This window comes from Bombyx mori, chromosome 16 (genome assembly GCF_030269925.1).
Source record: "Bombyx mori chromosome 16, ASM3026992v2".
Classification (NCBI taxonomy): domain Eukaryota; kingdom Metazoa; phylum Arthropoda; class Insecta; order Lepidoptera; family Bombycidae; genus Bombyx; species Bombyx mori.
In genome coordinates, this window is record NC_085122.1 from 8,648,273 (window position 1) to 8,663,545 (window position 15,273).

The following is a 15,273-nucleotide window of genomic DNA, read 5'->3' on the forward strand; positions in this document are numbered from 1 at the left end:
AGGCAGGGTGGTGGTACCTACCCGTGCGGACTCACAATAGGTCCTACCACCAGTAAAAACTCGTACTTTCTTCTCGAAATTTCCCAAAAAATTCCACATAAAAACTTTGCGTCCCTGAAAACTATCAACATTGTTGTGGTCGAAGCGAAAATTAGTATTGTTAACGCGATATTGTGACTAGTGAGGGGCATAACGCACGGCTGCGCAAACTGAATCGGTTGATTCCGAATGCCGCCACCAGACGCCCGGGGGCCGACAACAACGCGATCACAGAATAGATGTCTCGGTCAGTATCGATTAACAGTTGCAAAGTTTCGTATAAACTGCGCTGTGAGTCCAGAGATTTACTGCATAATTAACCGACAGCATTCAAATCGATTTAATACCAAAGGATCTTAAAGGATCGTAAGTCAAGGTCATGCCGTGCTAAATTCTATTGATGCTTCCTCAGCGTCTTTGTGCAGTAATAAAATGTACGCTTTGATTTTTCTACCTTTGTCTATTGCTCGACTAAATTGCTACCAGCTTATTAGTGGACATCACAGTCTTACAAATGTTTTGCCGAGAACCAACTAGACTGGTGTGAAACAGGTCTGTAGAGTGGGATAGCCATTTCGATGCTACTAAGACATCAGTCTAATATCTCAAGGCGTTCACTATGTTGATTATTTGGACTCTGTTTGTCGCTTGATAGAAGGTGAACTATGAGCTTGTCTGGCCATCTAAACTATTGTAAAAAGGTTTAATACTGGGCATGGACCTATTTTTATTTTCTGTTCTTCTGTAAATCAAATACTTATGTGCGTGACATATGATCAGGGGGGTGCAACTCCCATACAAAGAAAAAGAACATTCAACTAGCGCCATCTTTAGGAACCGGCGAGGTCATTTTTGAAACGTTTTGGCCTTAATGAACTAATAAACTCACTAGATGGCAGATACGAGTTCTGACTCAATAAAAAAGGTTAGCGTACTTTGAAGCAGTGCTTCCACTTTTAGGGAATTCTCCCTTTTTTAGGGAAAAATAGCTGATATTTTGGATGATAAAGACAATTTAAAAAATACCAGGATTTAGGATATTTCGGGGTAAAAAGCAAAGCCTATACTAGTAACTGTTGTGAATTTTAAAATAAACGATAATTAAAGTAAAACAATGAACATTTTATTTTATGGAGAGAGAATGACATTAAGTCGAGTTGACAAGTAAAAGAATAAAACAGAGTTGTGTATAAAAACTATAAAGAAGGTTTGATTCAACAGTAACCCTCTAGTAAAGTAAATCATAGATTAAGCCACTGCTTTTTTCTTAGGGATTCCCCAGAATCCCAATAAGTATAATCCGCCGAACTTTTATTTACCTATTTTCGTTGATGTCACCAGAACTTACTTGTATTGTAATATACAGGTACTTCATGTACCATGAAAGATTATCATGGTAATTTCATTTACGAAAACCTTGTAATTTTCATTTCACTTTTGCTAGCAGTTCCTTCTTCAAAGACTGAGGTGGAAAGATTATTCAGTGTTCTCAAATGTAAAAACTGACAAAAGAAACAGGCTTTCTAATGAAACCCTGAACGGCTTGCTTCATAGAAAGTTCCCAACTTTGCCAGCAAACAATTGCTCAATTTTAGAACCGAACAGTGTTAGGTTGTGTGCAGCAAAAGAATATAAAAGCAATGCGTCGACTTCCTTGAAAATTCTAATCCTATAGATCTATGATCTTCTGGGGGCGTTTATATTATATATACCTACATTAAATAATATGCTGTGGTTTATTTTCTGTATTTTATTTATGCTTTCTATGTAAAGGATTTATGAAAGTTGTCTAGGAAATTTTAGGGAAAATTCAAAAGAAACTAGGGTAAAATGTGTTAAAAAAACGTAAGTGGAAACACTGCTTTGAAGTTTTCAAAATTCCAGGGCCGTAAAACAATCTCAAAAAAAAAAAAAAGTTTTCAAAATGTCGTAACGATTTAATTTTTTAAATCGTTTTTTTTTTGTCTTGGTGTGAGTTATTTTACGTTGTAGTATTAATTTAGAGCATCTTTTAGCTTTATGAGAATATTAGACGATTAGACATTGAGAAACTCCGTTTTGAATTCTCTTTAGACATAACTTGGCTCCAATACTTTTTTCTTCGTTAGGGTTTCGTAAGCCTGTGTAACTATTTTCATTTCTTACAGAAAGTTTATTATTAAAAATCAGCATGCCTCGAAGAACGAAAATGAAATGCTATTTCGGATGCCTTGATAACGGTGAGTTTACACTATTTTCCCGGTATATTATTTGCTAACAGAATTATTATTCATAATATAATTAAATGAATTAGCACCAACTAATGGTCCTTCCTATTTCTGCTGCCTAGCTATCATATATGTTAAGTTTGATCAAAACAGTCAGTATTAAGTCTCGTACTATCACACACACACCTCAGATAATAAAATTGTCTCGAATGGGTGGAAGTATTTATGTTTTGCAACTCAGCGTATTATATGCTTATTGTCAAGTGGGCCCGAACTAGTTTTTTGGAATGATCAATCAGTCATGCTTTCCTGTTTAAATAAAATACAGCACAATTGATCTCACATCCAAAGTTAGATGATGGCATTCACGTTTTGTTTCCTGGTGTTTGATAACCAAGTTACACCAAGTGGCCTGTGACCACGTTCATCCTTCTACCCAATATAAAATAATGTTTTTATTTTTGTAGACAAAGGTTTGATAATGACAAAATTTTATGGAAAAATTATAAGGAGCACTAAAATGTCTGAAACATGAAAAGATTGATGCACTATATTTGAACCAGAACGTGTTATGTAATATATTAATTTGTAAGTATGATTACATTAACACTAAATTTTTCATGGCCGTATTTTTTTAATATTTGTTACATACTTAAGATACTTTGTTTCTCCGTTTCAGAAGAGAAACTGATTCAGCAAGGAACGTGAACTCTCAAGGGATCTTAATTTTTTTTAAATATGTTTATAATTTTTAAATTAATAATTGAAATAGTTCTTAAGAACTAAATTGTTTGTTTTAAAATAGGTTGTTTAGTTCTTATAGTTATAATACGTCTTATAGTTACGTTTGAATAGTTGTAATTAGTAAGTTAGTAATATATGAAAATACTGATATAAATTTTTGTAAATAACCTTTTGTAAATTCTACGAGAAGATGATTTTAATTAATGGTCAAAAGTCAACGGTCTTCAAAAGCATTATTTGCAATTATTTAGATTAACTGTGGAATATATTTGCTAAGTTGTGTTTTCTGTATGAGCAGATATAAATGAAAATGTCCAAACATGATTATGTTTCTTACATTTTCATTATGTGAAATCAATATGCTTGTGACTGAGTATATTAATAATTTATTAAAACTTCAGTGATAGACAGCAACCCTTATGGCACTGCTGAAGTTTATAAGCACTGGTGACCACTTATCATGAGCCGGGTTGCGTGCTCGTCTGCTGTTGAGTGCAATAAAAATTTTCGAAACCATTTCTATTATTTAGATGTAATATTAATGTACATTTAATTTGGATTAAAAGATAAATTTACATTTTATGTTTGCATGTGTATGTTTATAATTCATTTGCATGTAACGAACATCAGCTTCTTTTGTGACAAAATGCAAACTAATGGTTTGTAATTAATGTAATTAACTTTAAGATGATTTTCTTTCAATCTGCTGTTTGTCTCATCTAGTATTACCAAAGCTAAAGAAAGCATCAGAAACGTCAGAATAGAAATAATTTAGATAGGGAATAAAAGTATAACTAATGTAATCATGTCTAAAATTACTATAAGCGTCATTAAGTACAAACTATCAATATTTAAGAGTACTTTAAATCATCATTACATTTTTTAAACATTTTTTGTTTTTCAAATCATGTAACAAAAAGGTTTGTGCAGAACAAAATGTCACATGTTATGAACATGATTGTGGGTTAATCGTTTCTTAAATTTCTAAATGTTTATAAGAATGCTAAGATTAATTTAGTATTCAGTTTAGTGTGTGTATTATCTCTACAATGCTAGTTTAAATGACAATTATTGTATGACGAAGCATAGGTAGTGTTTATAGATGTAGTATTTTCATGTCATGATCTGTCACGATCAACTTTAAGCAAGAACTGCTATCGTTAAGAAACAAATTTATTAAATTTAATTCAAATTGTCTACTATGTTTGTAATGGAAAGCTGACATGTTTATATTTCGCACAAATGACTTAATTGACATTGAATGATTTGATTATCTAGACTTAATTAACTTTTAGATAACTTTCGATTTAATGTGTACGCTAGTAGGATTAATCTAGAGGAGTTATTGTTATTCGAAATTTTATAAAATTGTACGTTCATACAATCTTTTAACAGAAAATTGTTTGTAATATAGGGAAATTAAATAGCTTACAGAGAATTACAGCTTTTTATTTTAAAAAACTGTTTTCTCTCTGTATGAAAAGATCTTATCGATTAGAATGCTGAACACAATCAAACATTCCTTAATATCTCATAAGTACTACCGGGAATTTCAGCGATTCTAAACGATAAGATTTTTTCATAAAGAGAGTTATTAAAAATATTAAAATTACTAAAAAAGCCACCTGGTGGGGGGTAGGGAGACTAATAATCGACCGTAGCGACGCCTGCTGGACCGGGCTTTAACTAAAGCAAAAATAAAAATGAGAGTTGCGCATCTATCTCTTAAGTGTATAATCTATGCATATGATCATAAAAACACACAGGTAGCAGATGTAATTGCGAGTGGTTCCGTATTGAATATTAATATACAGTAAAACATTATAGTAAGATAATATAAAGATAATATACTTCCTGCATAGACCTAATTACATAATTTTTTATATGGGAATAAAAAAAAACAGAATTTGACATAAAAAGATTATTTTAAAACATACGTCTCTATGAATGACTTTGAAAACAAAAAAGGGTTGCGCATAAAAGTCCGCAAAATGAACATTTTTGCGTAATTAATGATCATCTTGCGGAGACGCACTGATATGGACAGTAGCAATTTCGGCCCGAAATACTCAAGGATACACAACAGCCTTTATACCAATATACCTAGATTCAATCAATACCTGAGAGTGGCGTAATTTACGTGACAATTTCATCGGGCTCTGGTTCATCCGTAAGTTAGTATGTAAATAACGAAGTACGTTTAAAATCGCGCGCTAGGAAATACCTATATGCAGCAAAAAACTTCACGTTATTACGGATCCTCCCGATCCATTAACGGTGCTTTTAGATACCTCAAGCACCAGTCACGATCCTCACCGAACCCGTCGTTTGCGACGAAGGACTCGATTAGTAAATTAGACACAGCCCACTGAATTTCTCGCCGGATTTTCTCAATGGGTCGCGTTTCCGATCCGGTGGTAGATTCTGCGAAGCACTGCTCTTGTTGGGGCCAGTGTTAGCAACACTCCCGGTTAGAGCCTCGTGAGCTCACCTACACATCAAGGAGAAGCTAAAATAGCCTCTCAAGGCTATCAGCATAGGTAGGAGAAAAAAAAAACTATCGTCAATCTCAAGTTAACTTGTGATGTTTTAATAAGGCTTCTCATGAAGAATTTGCTAGGGCGAAGAGTTTTCAAAATGCTGAAATGCTCTACAGCAAAATAATGGTTTGTTGTAAAAATGTTTAATCCTTGGCTCTGAAATAAACACCGCTAAATGATAATTCATTAGAGTATGCAATCAGACCTTGGATGAGATTTTCGCATCGTCTTCTACATATTATCGTTACGTTGTTTTCCTATTATTATTCTTTCTTTTTAGCAGTGTCAAATTGAATTATATTATTCTTAAAAATTGTCAATGTGTCTCAACGAAAAAAAACATATAGTTGCTTCTTATCTTTTCGACAAAGCTTTTATTCCCGATTGACTGATAACGTAAAAGACGTACGAACTAACTTTGTAATGTATAAATCTCGAGCTAATTGACTGTCCCACTCCGCGTGAACCCCAACAGATAATGTTTGGACGTATAAATGAGTTCGATACCGAAACTTTTGCCATCAAATTAAGTAGAAACCGTATCATTGACGGTGCTATCTTTATCGCTCTTAACGAATTGAAATAAATGTTAAAATTGCGTGGCAGAGTGGTAAGTGCGATTCTTTCGGATGGAACATACGCTGTGAAAGTGCGGCACAGATAAAAGAAGCGCAATAAAGCATGTCAATAATTGTTAGGGACGTGCCACTGTTTACATGTGAATATAGTGGACACCCTTAGCCTTCGTATTTGACACTTACATTTATCGTAATTTTATGCTATACATACCTATATGTAGACATAAAATTTAATCTATTTTAAATTATTAGATAATGTCTAGACGTACAACTATAATGTAGTAAACAATAAAGACACTTACTTCTGTAGTAAGAAGTAGGTAATAAAAATACTTATTGGATTGGTCATTTAGGTATTGTTTTGAATAACGGAACTTTTAAGGGAGTCATATCAACAAATCGAACATTACAAATCTTTATAAACTTTACTTTAATACTTGTTATTATATATTGTGACCGTTCACCACTTTAGGTTTTAATTAATCTTGGGAGGAAATAATCGATTTTCGAACTTTATGCTATCTGGAATTTAACTAACCTAGTGTCCTGGAATAGTTGTCAAAGAACATAACGCAATATATTAAAGTATAACTAACATTGGCGATCAATGTTCATAATTCTAATACACGATGCGTAGTAATTCTACAAAGTGTCTGGTGATAAACCAAATTATAACGCTCCATAACGTCTGTTGACAACTCACTCGTGTAATGGCGCCAAATTTTGGCGGGAGACCGGCGTTGCAGCAACACTATATCGCACAGACAAGCTAATAAGTGAAATGTTAAATCGTGAGTGAATATTGAGTAATAAAATACATTACTGTATTTTTCTCAATAGGTTAATTTAAAATCACTATAGCAATTGGAAAATTTATTTCTTCACTTGTTTATTAGAACATTTGACACGTTTCTCAAACCGATAATAGTTTGAAATTAAAAAAAAACACTATTGAATCTTTTTACTACTGTACAGGCTACTACAGGCAGACGAGTTCACCTCTAATCTACTGGCAATTAGTATAGTAGCTCAATAACATACATGTTGGTCTAAGTATCATACAAAAATAGTAAAAAGTATCCAAATCGTTCAAATTGGTCGAAATAGTTACACTATACAATAAAGATACTAGTTACAAGTTAAATATGTAAGTTGTTTGAATAGAAAATCGTTGGAATAATTGAACACTGATTAATTCAGAGACCCATACTTTTCTAGACTGGCCGAGTAAAACATGACATTTCGAATAAAATTACAGTTATACGTCAACACTGTCATTACGTCAAAATCTCGAAAAAATTGTTTCACTTACAAAAACCAATGAAATTAAAAAAAAATATCTGAAACATCCAAGCTAACCACAATGTGTTGGCTTGGTTGGGCTGTAGCAATGTCTTTGTTCTCCTATATATTTCTGTCGCCAAATCACAAATAGCAAGATAATTCTAAGGTTATTAAGGTTAGTGACGCTGAAGGATCGACGTATAGTATCTAGGTTCAATAATGAAACATTTAACTTCTTATATTTTTTTAGCCCATAGACATCTACAACGTAAATGCGCCCCTCGCCCCTCGAAACGCATTACTGCTTCACGGCAGAAATAGGGGGGGTGGTGGTACCTACTCGTGCGGACTCACAAGAGGTCCTACCACCAGTGAACTACGCTTAAAACAACTGTGCTTTTCATTTAAAACTGTTAATTAGCTAGAAAATTCGAACCTACCTACCTCCACCCATCTAAGCTACAAAAAAAAAGTTGTTTTCCAGTTATTAATTAGAAAATACGAAGACATGCATAGTCCATCCTAATTTAGAAAAAAAAGAGTAAGCATTATATGAAGTGTATTGATTAGAACTATTTAACGAGTAACAAATGTATCTTTTCAGATGTCCCTGGTTATCTAAAAATTGTTCATAAAATATGAAAATGTGAAAGTTTTGAGAGAAAACATTCAGTTGTATCCATTGTAAGCTCTATAACAGCGTATTGTTATTTCACTTGAATATTGTAATAAAAAGCACTCACCATTAATTAAATTGTTTTGATGTTTATGTTAAATGAAATGAGTAGGTATGCAAAAACATCGATAAGTTTTACTTTTCTATAAATACAAAAACTAACCACTGTGTACAAATAATTATAGAGGTGTGAATAAAAAATGGTTTAAATATTATTATCAGTGGGCATTTAATTTTATACCTATAACTTAGGCTTGGATACCAATGGTTACTGTGTCGAACTTGGTGGTAGTGGTCTATACTTATAAATGTTTCTATTTCAATTCAATGATTATCACTACTCATTTAATGAACTGTGTATGAAATTGTACAACTTCGCAATCTCCAAGCCTTCTTCGACTTTGAACATATTTTAAGATTGGTCAGCGTTATTCATGCTGTGATGTTCATGAGCTCCTCTAACACTGAAGGTCTGTAAACTCTTTCAACCATCTATTGTAATTAAAGTTGCGCCACTCAGCGACTATTAAAATATTTTACCTAAATAATATACATTACAAAGTTGTTTTTCATGAAATGAGACCATACCATGACCTAGACCTGGTAAATCCATAAATTGATTCTTTCAATATTCATTTATTTTATTAACCGTTTCGTATCTGTGTAAAAGTAGGTCGGTACAAATCATAATAAAACGCTGAACGTGGCTATCTTCAAAAGTAAAGGAATGTGAGAACATCATATATTGATATATCTTTCCACTTAAGAGGCTATTTGATTTCGTCTTATTTAATTTGATTTTATTTGGCAGTACTCGATTTCAGCTTTCGTTCAAAACTTACTTTATTCATATGTTCGTAAAGCTGCCCAGTTTCAACTTCAATATCTTTGCCTGTCCCATTGGACAAAATTAACGCTGTCAAAAAATCTTGACATTCAACTTTTTGACATATGACTAATCGATCATCCCGCCCCGCGCAATGTTTGAAACTTATCAGAAAAGGCTATAATCGTCGTTAAATATTATTAAAAAGTTTAGCTCGATAGTATAACAACAATAAGTGTAACTTATTATAAAAGAAGATAAACTCGAAATGTAACAATATTTTGCTGGCAATCGTAAAGTATTTGACGCGTACACTATTTTATTCATATACGCTAGGTACTTTATTTATTTTTGTTTTGAACTGTAAAATATGTCATCACCAATTGTGGTTTTATCATCATCGTCATCAAGCTTAGAAGAAACTGGCTGGGAAAGCGAATCATATAGCCCATTTAAAGGAAAACCAACTGTAAAATCTACTAAAAAAAGCGAAGTGATAAAGAAATTATTTACCAAAGAAAAATCGCCAGATGGGCCCTCGAAGCAAAATGAAATAACGATTATGATAGCAGGAGTGAAAGTTAATCTACCAGTAAACCCTTATGGGACTCAGAAGGCGTTGATACATCAGGTAAAAAGTAGTTAAATTGTTAGTTTTGTTTTGCAGTTCAACACTAGCATAATGAAACAAGTTCTAATCCTTACAGCCATATATTATATAAGGTTCACACTTATAAAGTTTTGAATACTGTATTTAGTTTATGTCTGTGAAACGGTTCAGTAGATAACTCATTTAAAAATCTCCAGAATACAATACAGACTGAATGCTATATAATAATATATTCTAATGTATAATTTCAAGTTGCACCATGTTTTAACTGTAAAAAATATATTTGAAGTTTCCTTACTGAAAGGCAACATTTTAATTTAGAAAAAAACTTAAAGCTTTCCTACTTATCACTACCACTACTCAAGACACAGAAAGGGTCTGAGACTAAGCTAAACTCATAGGCTTTTGAGGTTTTCTAAATTGACTGGTATGATTCAGGTAATAAAGACCATAAAAGCTGGTCAGAATTGTCTGCTGGAAAGTCCAACTGGATCGGGTAAAACATTAGCACTGCTATGTGGAACACTGGCTTGGCTACAGGCGGAAAAAGGTTAGTGAACATTTGAAACTCATTCGATACTTGTATAATTATTAAGATGAAGTTCTTTTGTATAATTGACCCACTCGTGTATCCCTCTTCAACATAGAACATAATGGCATGGTGCAAATATTAAATTACTTGGATTAAAATTATTCCGAACTATATATTTTTTACTTCTACCATAGAGTACTATTAATTGTGTTAAAATTTTATTTCATAGAAGTAGAATACTTCAACAGCCAGATTGATCTGAGACTGTTGTGACCGCTCAATGCCTTGTGTTGTACTCTCAATGCCATTGGTGTTATTTCAAGTAGCCCTAGTAATACATTAAAGTCAGTTAGGCATTGGTTGCAAGGTGAATAGTAAAGTAAACGCTGATTCAACAGAATAGGCTTGTATCCACTATCTGGTTACTACTAATTACTCTGTGCAACATGATAGGTATATCACTCAACACACAATTTATATTTGGAATAAGGTTAAAGGTGCATATAAAAAAAAATGCACTTTTAAATTTAATCCAATTTGCCTTTTCATTTATTTATAGACCGATAACCGACTTCTTACCCAAATGCAAATTTACAGTCAATAGATCCAATTTAGAAATATGTCCTGTGTTATGGTTTCCAGATCAATTAACATAAAAAACAACAAAATTCACATCCATATTATATATATAGATATTGAGATTTAGTTTTTTATTCATGGGTACTTCTTGTGTGTACTTCGTTATCTAGTACTACTATGTATAATCAGTTTGTAACTATTTATAAATGTAAAGATAATAAAAGCCAATACAAAAAAAATATATGTCCAAACCTGAATGGTACAATCTACATCTCTATCTACAACTACCAACTACAACAACCAACTGGAAATCAAACAAGAACCCCATGAGCCAGTATTTAGCTGACTAGCCCTAGGACTGACGAGTTCACGTAATTGAGGATCCACCCGATCCACTAACACTTAGTCACCTGCAGTTTTAATACTAGGAGGCATAAATATGGAACACGGGTCGTTTGGAACCTCTGGGTCTGCGGAGGGATTCCGGTTCTCTCTGCATTTTGTAACTTATCTTCCATGGTGCGTGCTCTGAGGAATTGTTTGAAAGGATCCCAGCATCTATTTTTTACCATGGTACCACCCGCCGTCGGAGTAGTTCATCCATACTACCTGGAGCCACTGCGTTCATCCACAGTGCGTTTCCAGAGATATTTTTTGCCACGTACCATCCGGCTTTGGAATGAGCCCCCTCTACGATGTTTACCGAGCGCTATGACATGTCCTTCTTTAAAAGAGGCTTGAGGAGAGGATTAAGCGGTAGGCAGCGGCTTGGCTCTGCCCCTGGCATTGCTGAAGTCCATGGGCGACGGTAACCACTCACCATCAGGTGGGCCGTATACTCATTTGCCTGTATGGGCAAAAAAATAATCCCTGTACGGTACTCGTCGAACTCGTTTAAGAGTTCGATTTGAAACTTAACCCATGACGTCGGCTCGCTGAGTTTCTCACCGGATCTTATCAGCGGGCCGGGCGAAACTGGAAACAAGACTTTCAAGACGAAGTTTCATGAGTTTATTCAACAGTTTGTGTATCTCCTGGATTATACACTTAGCCTTAATAGTTTTTTTTTCCTACCTATGCTGATAGCCTTGAGAGGCTATATCAGCTTCGCCCTAACGTGTAGGTGAGCTCACGGGGCTCAAACCGGAGTGTTGCTAACACGGGCCCTAGCAAGAGCAGTTCTTCACAAAATCTACCACCGGACCGGAAACGCGACCCCCTGAGAAGATCCGGCGAGAAACTCAGTGGGTTGTGTCTATGGGTTAATTTGCTCGTCGAGCCCTTCGTCGCAAGCGACGGGTTCGACGAGGACGGTGACCGGGCCTTAATAGTAGTGCTTCGTCTTACCTTAGAAAAAAAAAAAAACTTATTTCGCACCCGAAACCATACGTAATAAAGTATTTTACGTAAATAAACAATCAAATACAAGAGTCGCGTGCGTCGTATTCAAATACCGACAATCCATTACATATAAATCATATAAAGTCGCCTGATCATCGGCTAAACAGCCTAACACGAAAATTGCGCTTTGCCAATACTGAATGCATTTGTCGCATGCAACCGCTGCGCTGTGCTGAAGTATAACGACGCAACTGATATTTTTGTCTTTAACAGTAAACACATTATTCACACGTATATTCGATCTATTACTACGATATAAAACTCTTTAAGCTAACAAAGACTTAATGGTTTACCCACGGACAAATCTTCACATTTTGTGAACTGTAAATTAAAATAAATAAGAGGAAATTCGAATATATCAGCTAGGACCATGTCAATACCAACAACTAAATTGAGATGTAGCTATGTAGAAGTCTTAAGTTTCATCATCATTATCCTGCCCTTCTCCCAGTCACATGGGGTCGGCGCAACATGTTTTCTCCTTTCATACTCTTCTATCATATACCATTTCTTCGCGCACTCCCCTCTTACCCATATCGTCTTTCACACAATCCATCCATTTCTTCTTAGAAGCCTTAAGTTTAATCTGATTAAATCTAATCATATATTTTGCTAATTCAAAAAAAACTATTTGCTCACTTATGCATCTGCGCCGAAAATTCACGATATAGCAGTAACGTAATAGAGAGCAGTTTTACACCGAACCTTGTATGCACTCGAACAAGCCCGTGTCAGTTGTTAAACGGTAAAATATCTCCTCACGAAACTACCGTTTGCAAACTCGATAAATTACGACCTTAATAATTTACGTAAACTACTTTGTAAAGACCGAAATAAATTGTTTTGAGATATAGATAGAAAAAGTCGCATGCCGGCAACATTCGTTTATTGGGAATGATAACTGTGGGCTCGCCACTTCGATATCTTTGCTGGTCGCAGCAGACAGTACTTCATATTTAACCCTTTCGCTACTACCGGTGACTATAGTCATCATTATCAACAGCCCACAGTCGTCCACTGCTGGACATAGGCCTCTCCCAATCCACACCACAGAGCACGGACTACGGCTCTTCTCACCACTTCTTGCCGGCCACCGTTCGGAGGTCATCGCACCACCTAGCCAGGGGGCGTCCCACGGTACGTCTTCCACTGGGCGGTCTCCACTCGAGAACCTGTGACTATAGTGTCCCGCCACAAAACGCTGCCTGTATACGATGGCCGATGTGCACTTTGGTAGCGAAGTCTGCCGTAGCCAACGAATTAAAAGAAATATAGGAGCAGAGAAATGCATAAAAACCAAATTAATTAATAAAGTGGTTACCGAAGCTCTCACAGACATAACTGGAATATCGCCTACCCTGAGACATAATCGAAGTCGTTATTGTACTGTGACGAACGCATGAAGCTTACAATACTTTCTCCGAGTAAATGTCGGTTGGTCATCGCAGTTCCCAAATTTTAATACCCCGAGAACGTTGCTGTCCCTTAATTGCATTTATACCGAAATAAACGAATAAAACACGTTACAATATCATAAGCTAAAATGAAGAATTTAAAGAACAATTTTCAACTTTGCAATTAGTCGAAGTTTTGGTGAGAAACCTCGGCCACAAATCATGTGGTTTTGGCGGGTGACAAGCGCACTTTGCGCTGCCTTGAGAGGCTATATCAGCGTAACCTTAACTAGTAGGTGAGCTCACGGGGCTTAAACATGACGACGTTGCTAACACGAACCCTAGCAAGAGTCGTGCTTCACAGAATCTACCACCTGATCGGAAACGCGACCTACTAAGAAGATCCGGCGAAGAAATTCAGTGGGCTGTGTCTGAGGGTTAATTTACTCGTCGAGCCCTTCGTTCGACGTTCGACGAGTCTTTCGACGAGAACGATGACCGGTCGAGAACGTTGCTGTCCCTTAATTGCATTTATACCGAAATAAACGAATAAAACACGTTACAATATCATAAGCTAAAATGACGAATTTAAAGAACAATTCTCAACTTTGCAATTAGTCGAAGTTTTGGTGAGAAACCTCGGCCACAAATCATGTGGTTTTGGCGGGTGACAAGCGCATTTTTATAGCGCGCGCTAGCTTCGTGCACTTTTATTTTAACCCATGAAAATTTCGCGCCCAATTTTCTTTGTGTCAACCGTTTTGACATCTATATCGTGAGCGAGTCGATGGGTGGTACCATGAATTATAATAGACATTAAAAATTGCCGATTTTATTTTTAATCTTCTCGAAGATGCAACCATATTACTGGAACACGATTACTTAATTTGAATAAAAGTGATGACCAACTAAATGCTGTTAATACAGTCGTGAGCTTTCTTCAAAAGCTGCAGGATGTATTCTAAATCATTAGCAGAAATACGATAGATAAATTAATGTATATTTGAAAAAAATATTTCTACGAAATTTGCAAGCACTGCAAGTGAATAACCGGTTGATAGAATGATTGAATAATCATAGCTATCGATGGCTGCAACTCCACAACTATAACCATTCGTGTTGGCGTTCCATGAGAATTGATACTATCCTTTGGACACTGAAGATCCTAAAGATCTCAGGGCTTGCTCTAATCCCTAAAATCTAAGATTGATATGGTCCCTTACTCTTTTAATTTAATGCATATTAATGACATGGTATTTTTACTGATCGCATGTATTTTAACATGGCACATTCTAGGCAGAGCCACCATCAGAATATCACTTGAAGAACAATGAAAAATTATCGATCAAAGCTATATCAAAATATTCCATTATCCATTATCCTATATTCTAGTATTTTCTGTTGTATTTCACTCTAGTAGTGATCGAGTGAGACCTTATTAAACCAAAGTAGCACCCCTACAAAACTAAACTTACAATAAAGACACAAAAAAGCTAGTTCACGAATACTTTTGTCTTCATCGTATTATCGTTAAAATACAGAACTCTAAATATTTGATTAAAATTTGTAAATTGCAGCGCGATGACTCAGTCAAAGAACAGTGGAAAGAATGACTTTAAAACTAAAACAATAAAAAACTTTAGCGTCGAGAAACTTACGAATTTGCATAAATGGACTTAATTTATAGTCTTGACACCGAACAATTAAATGATAGTCTGATGAATATAAATATTTTTGAGGATACTTAATTAACGTTTCCATTCTTGAGCTATGAAATTGTTATCTTTGGATCTCCGCATAACTTATTCTACTTTCAAAATCGCCCCAATATTTTACGGTGCATATAAACGCACGAAGAGAGCG

At 35.1% G+C, this 15,273-nt stretch overlaps 1 protein-coding gene and 1 long non-coding RNA gene across 6 annotated transcripts in view; both read left to right on the forward strand.

Annotated features, from left to right (window-relative positions):
* Nucleotides 1-874: 874 nt before the first annotated feature.
* Nucleotides 875-4,611, forward strand: LOC134200339 (uncharacterized). Its single transcript, XR_009975209.1, has 4 exons — nt 875-2,010; nt 2,187-2,258; nt 2,714-2,834; nt 2,926-4,611. It is a non-coding gene; the product is annotated as an uncharacterized LOC134200339 (long non-coding RNA).
* Nucleotides 4,612-8,999: 4,388 nt separating this feature from the next.
* The window catches only part of LOC100126867 (FancJ-like protein), a 76,745-nt gene continuing 70,471 nt past the window's right edge, over nt 9,000-15,273 (forward strand). For 3 of the 5 annotated variants that reach the window (XM_062672830.1, XM_062672832.1, XM_062672831.1), the window contains exons 1-2: nt 9,000-9,525; nt 9,943-10,054. In XM_062672830.1, coding sequence (XP_062528814.1) covers nt 9,265-9,525; nt 9,943-10,054 — 373 coding nt within the window. In that variant the 5' untranslated portion in view covers nt 9,000-9,264. 5 annotated transcript variants of the gene reach the window in all.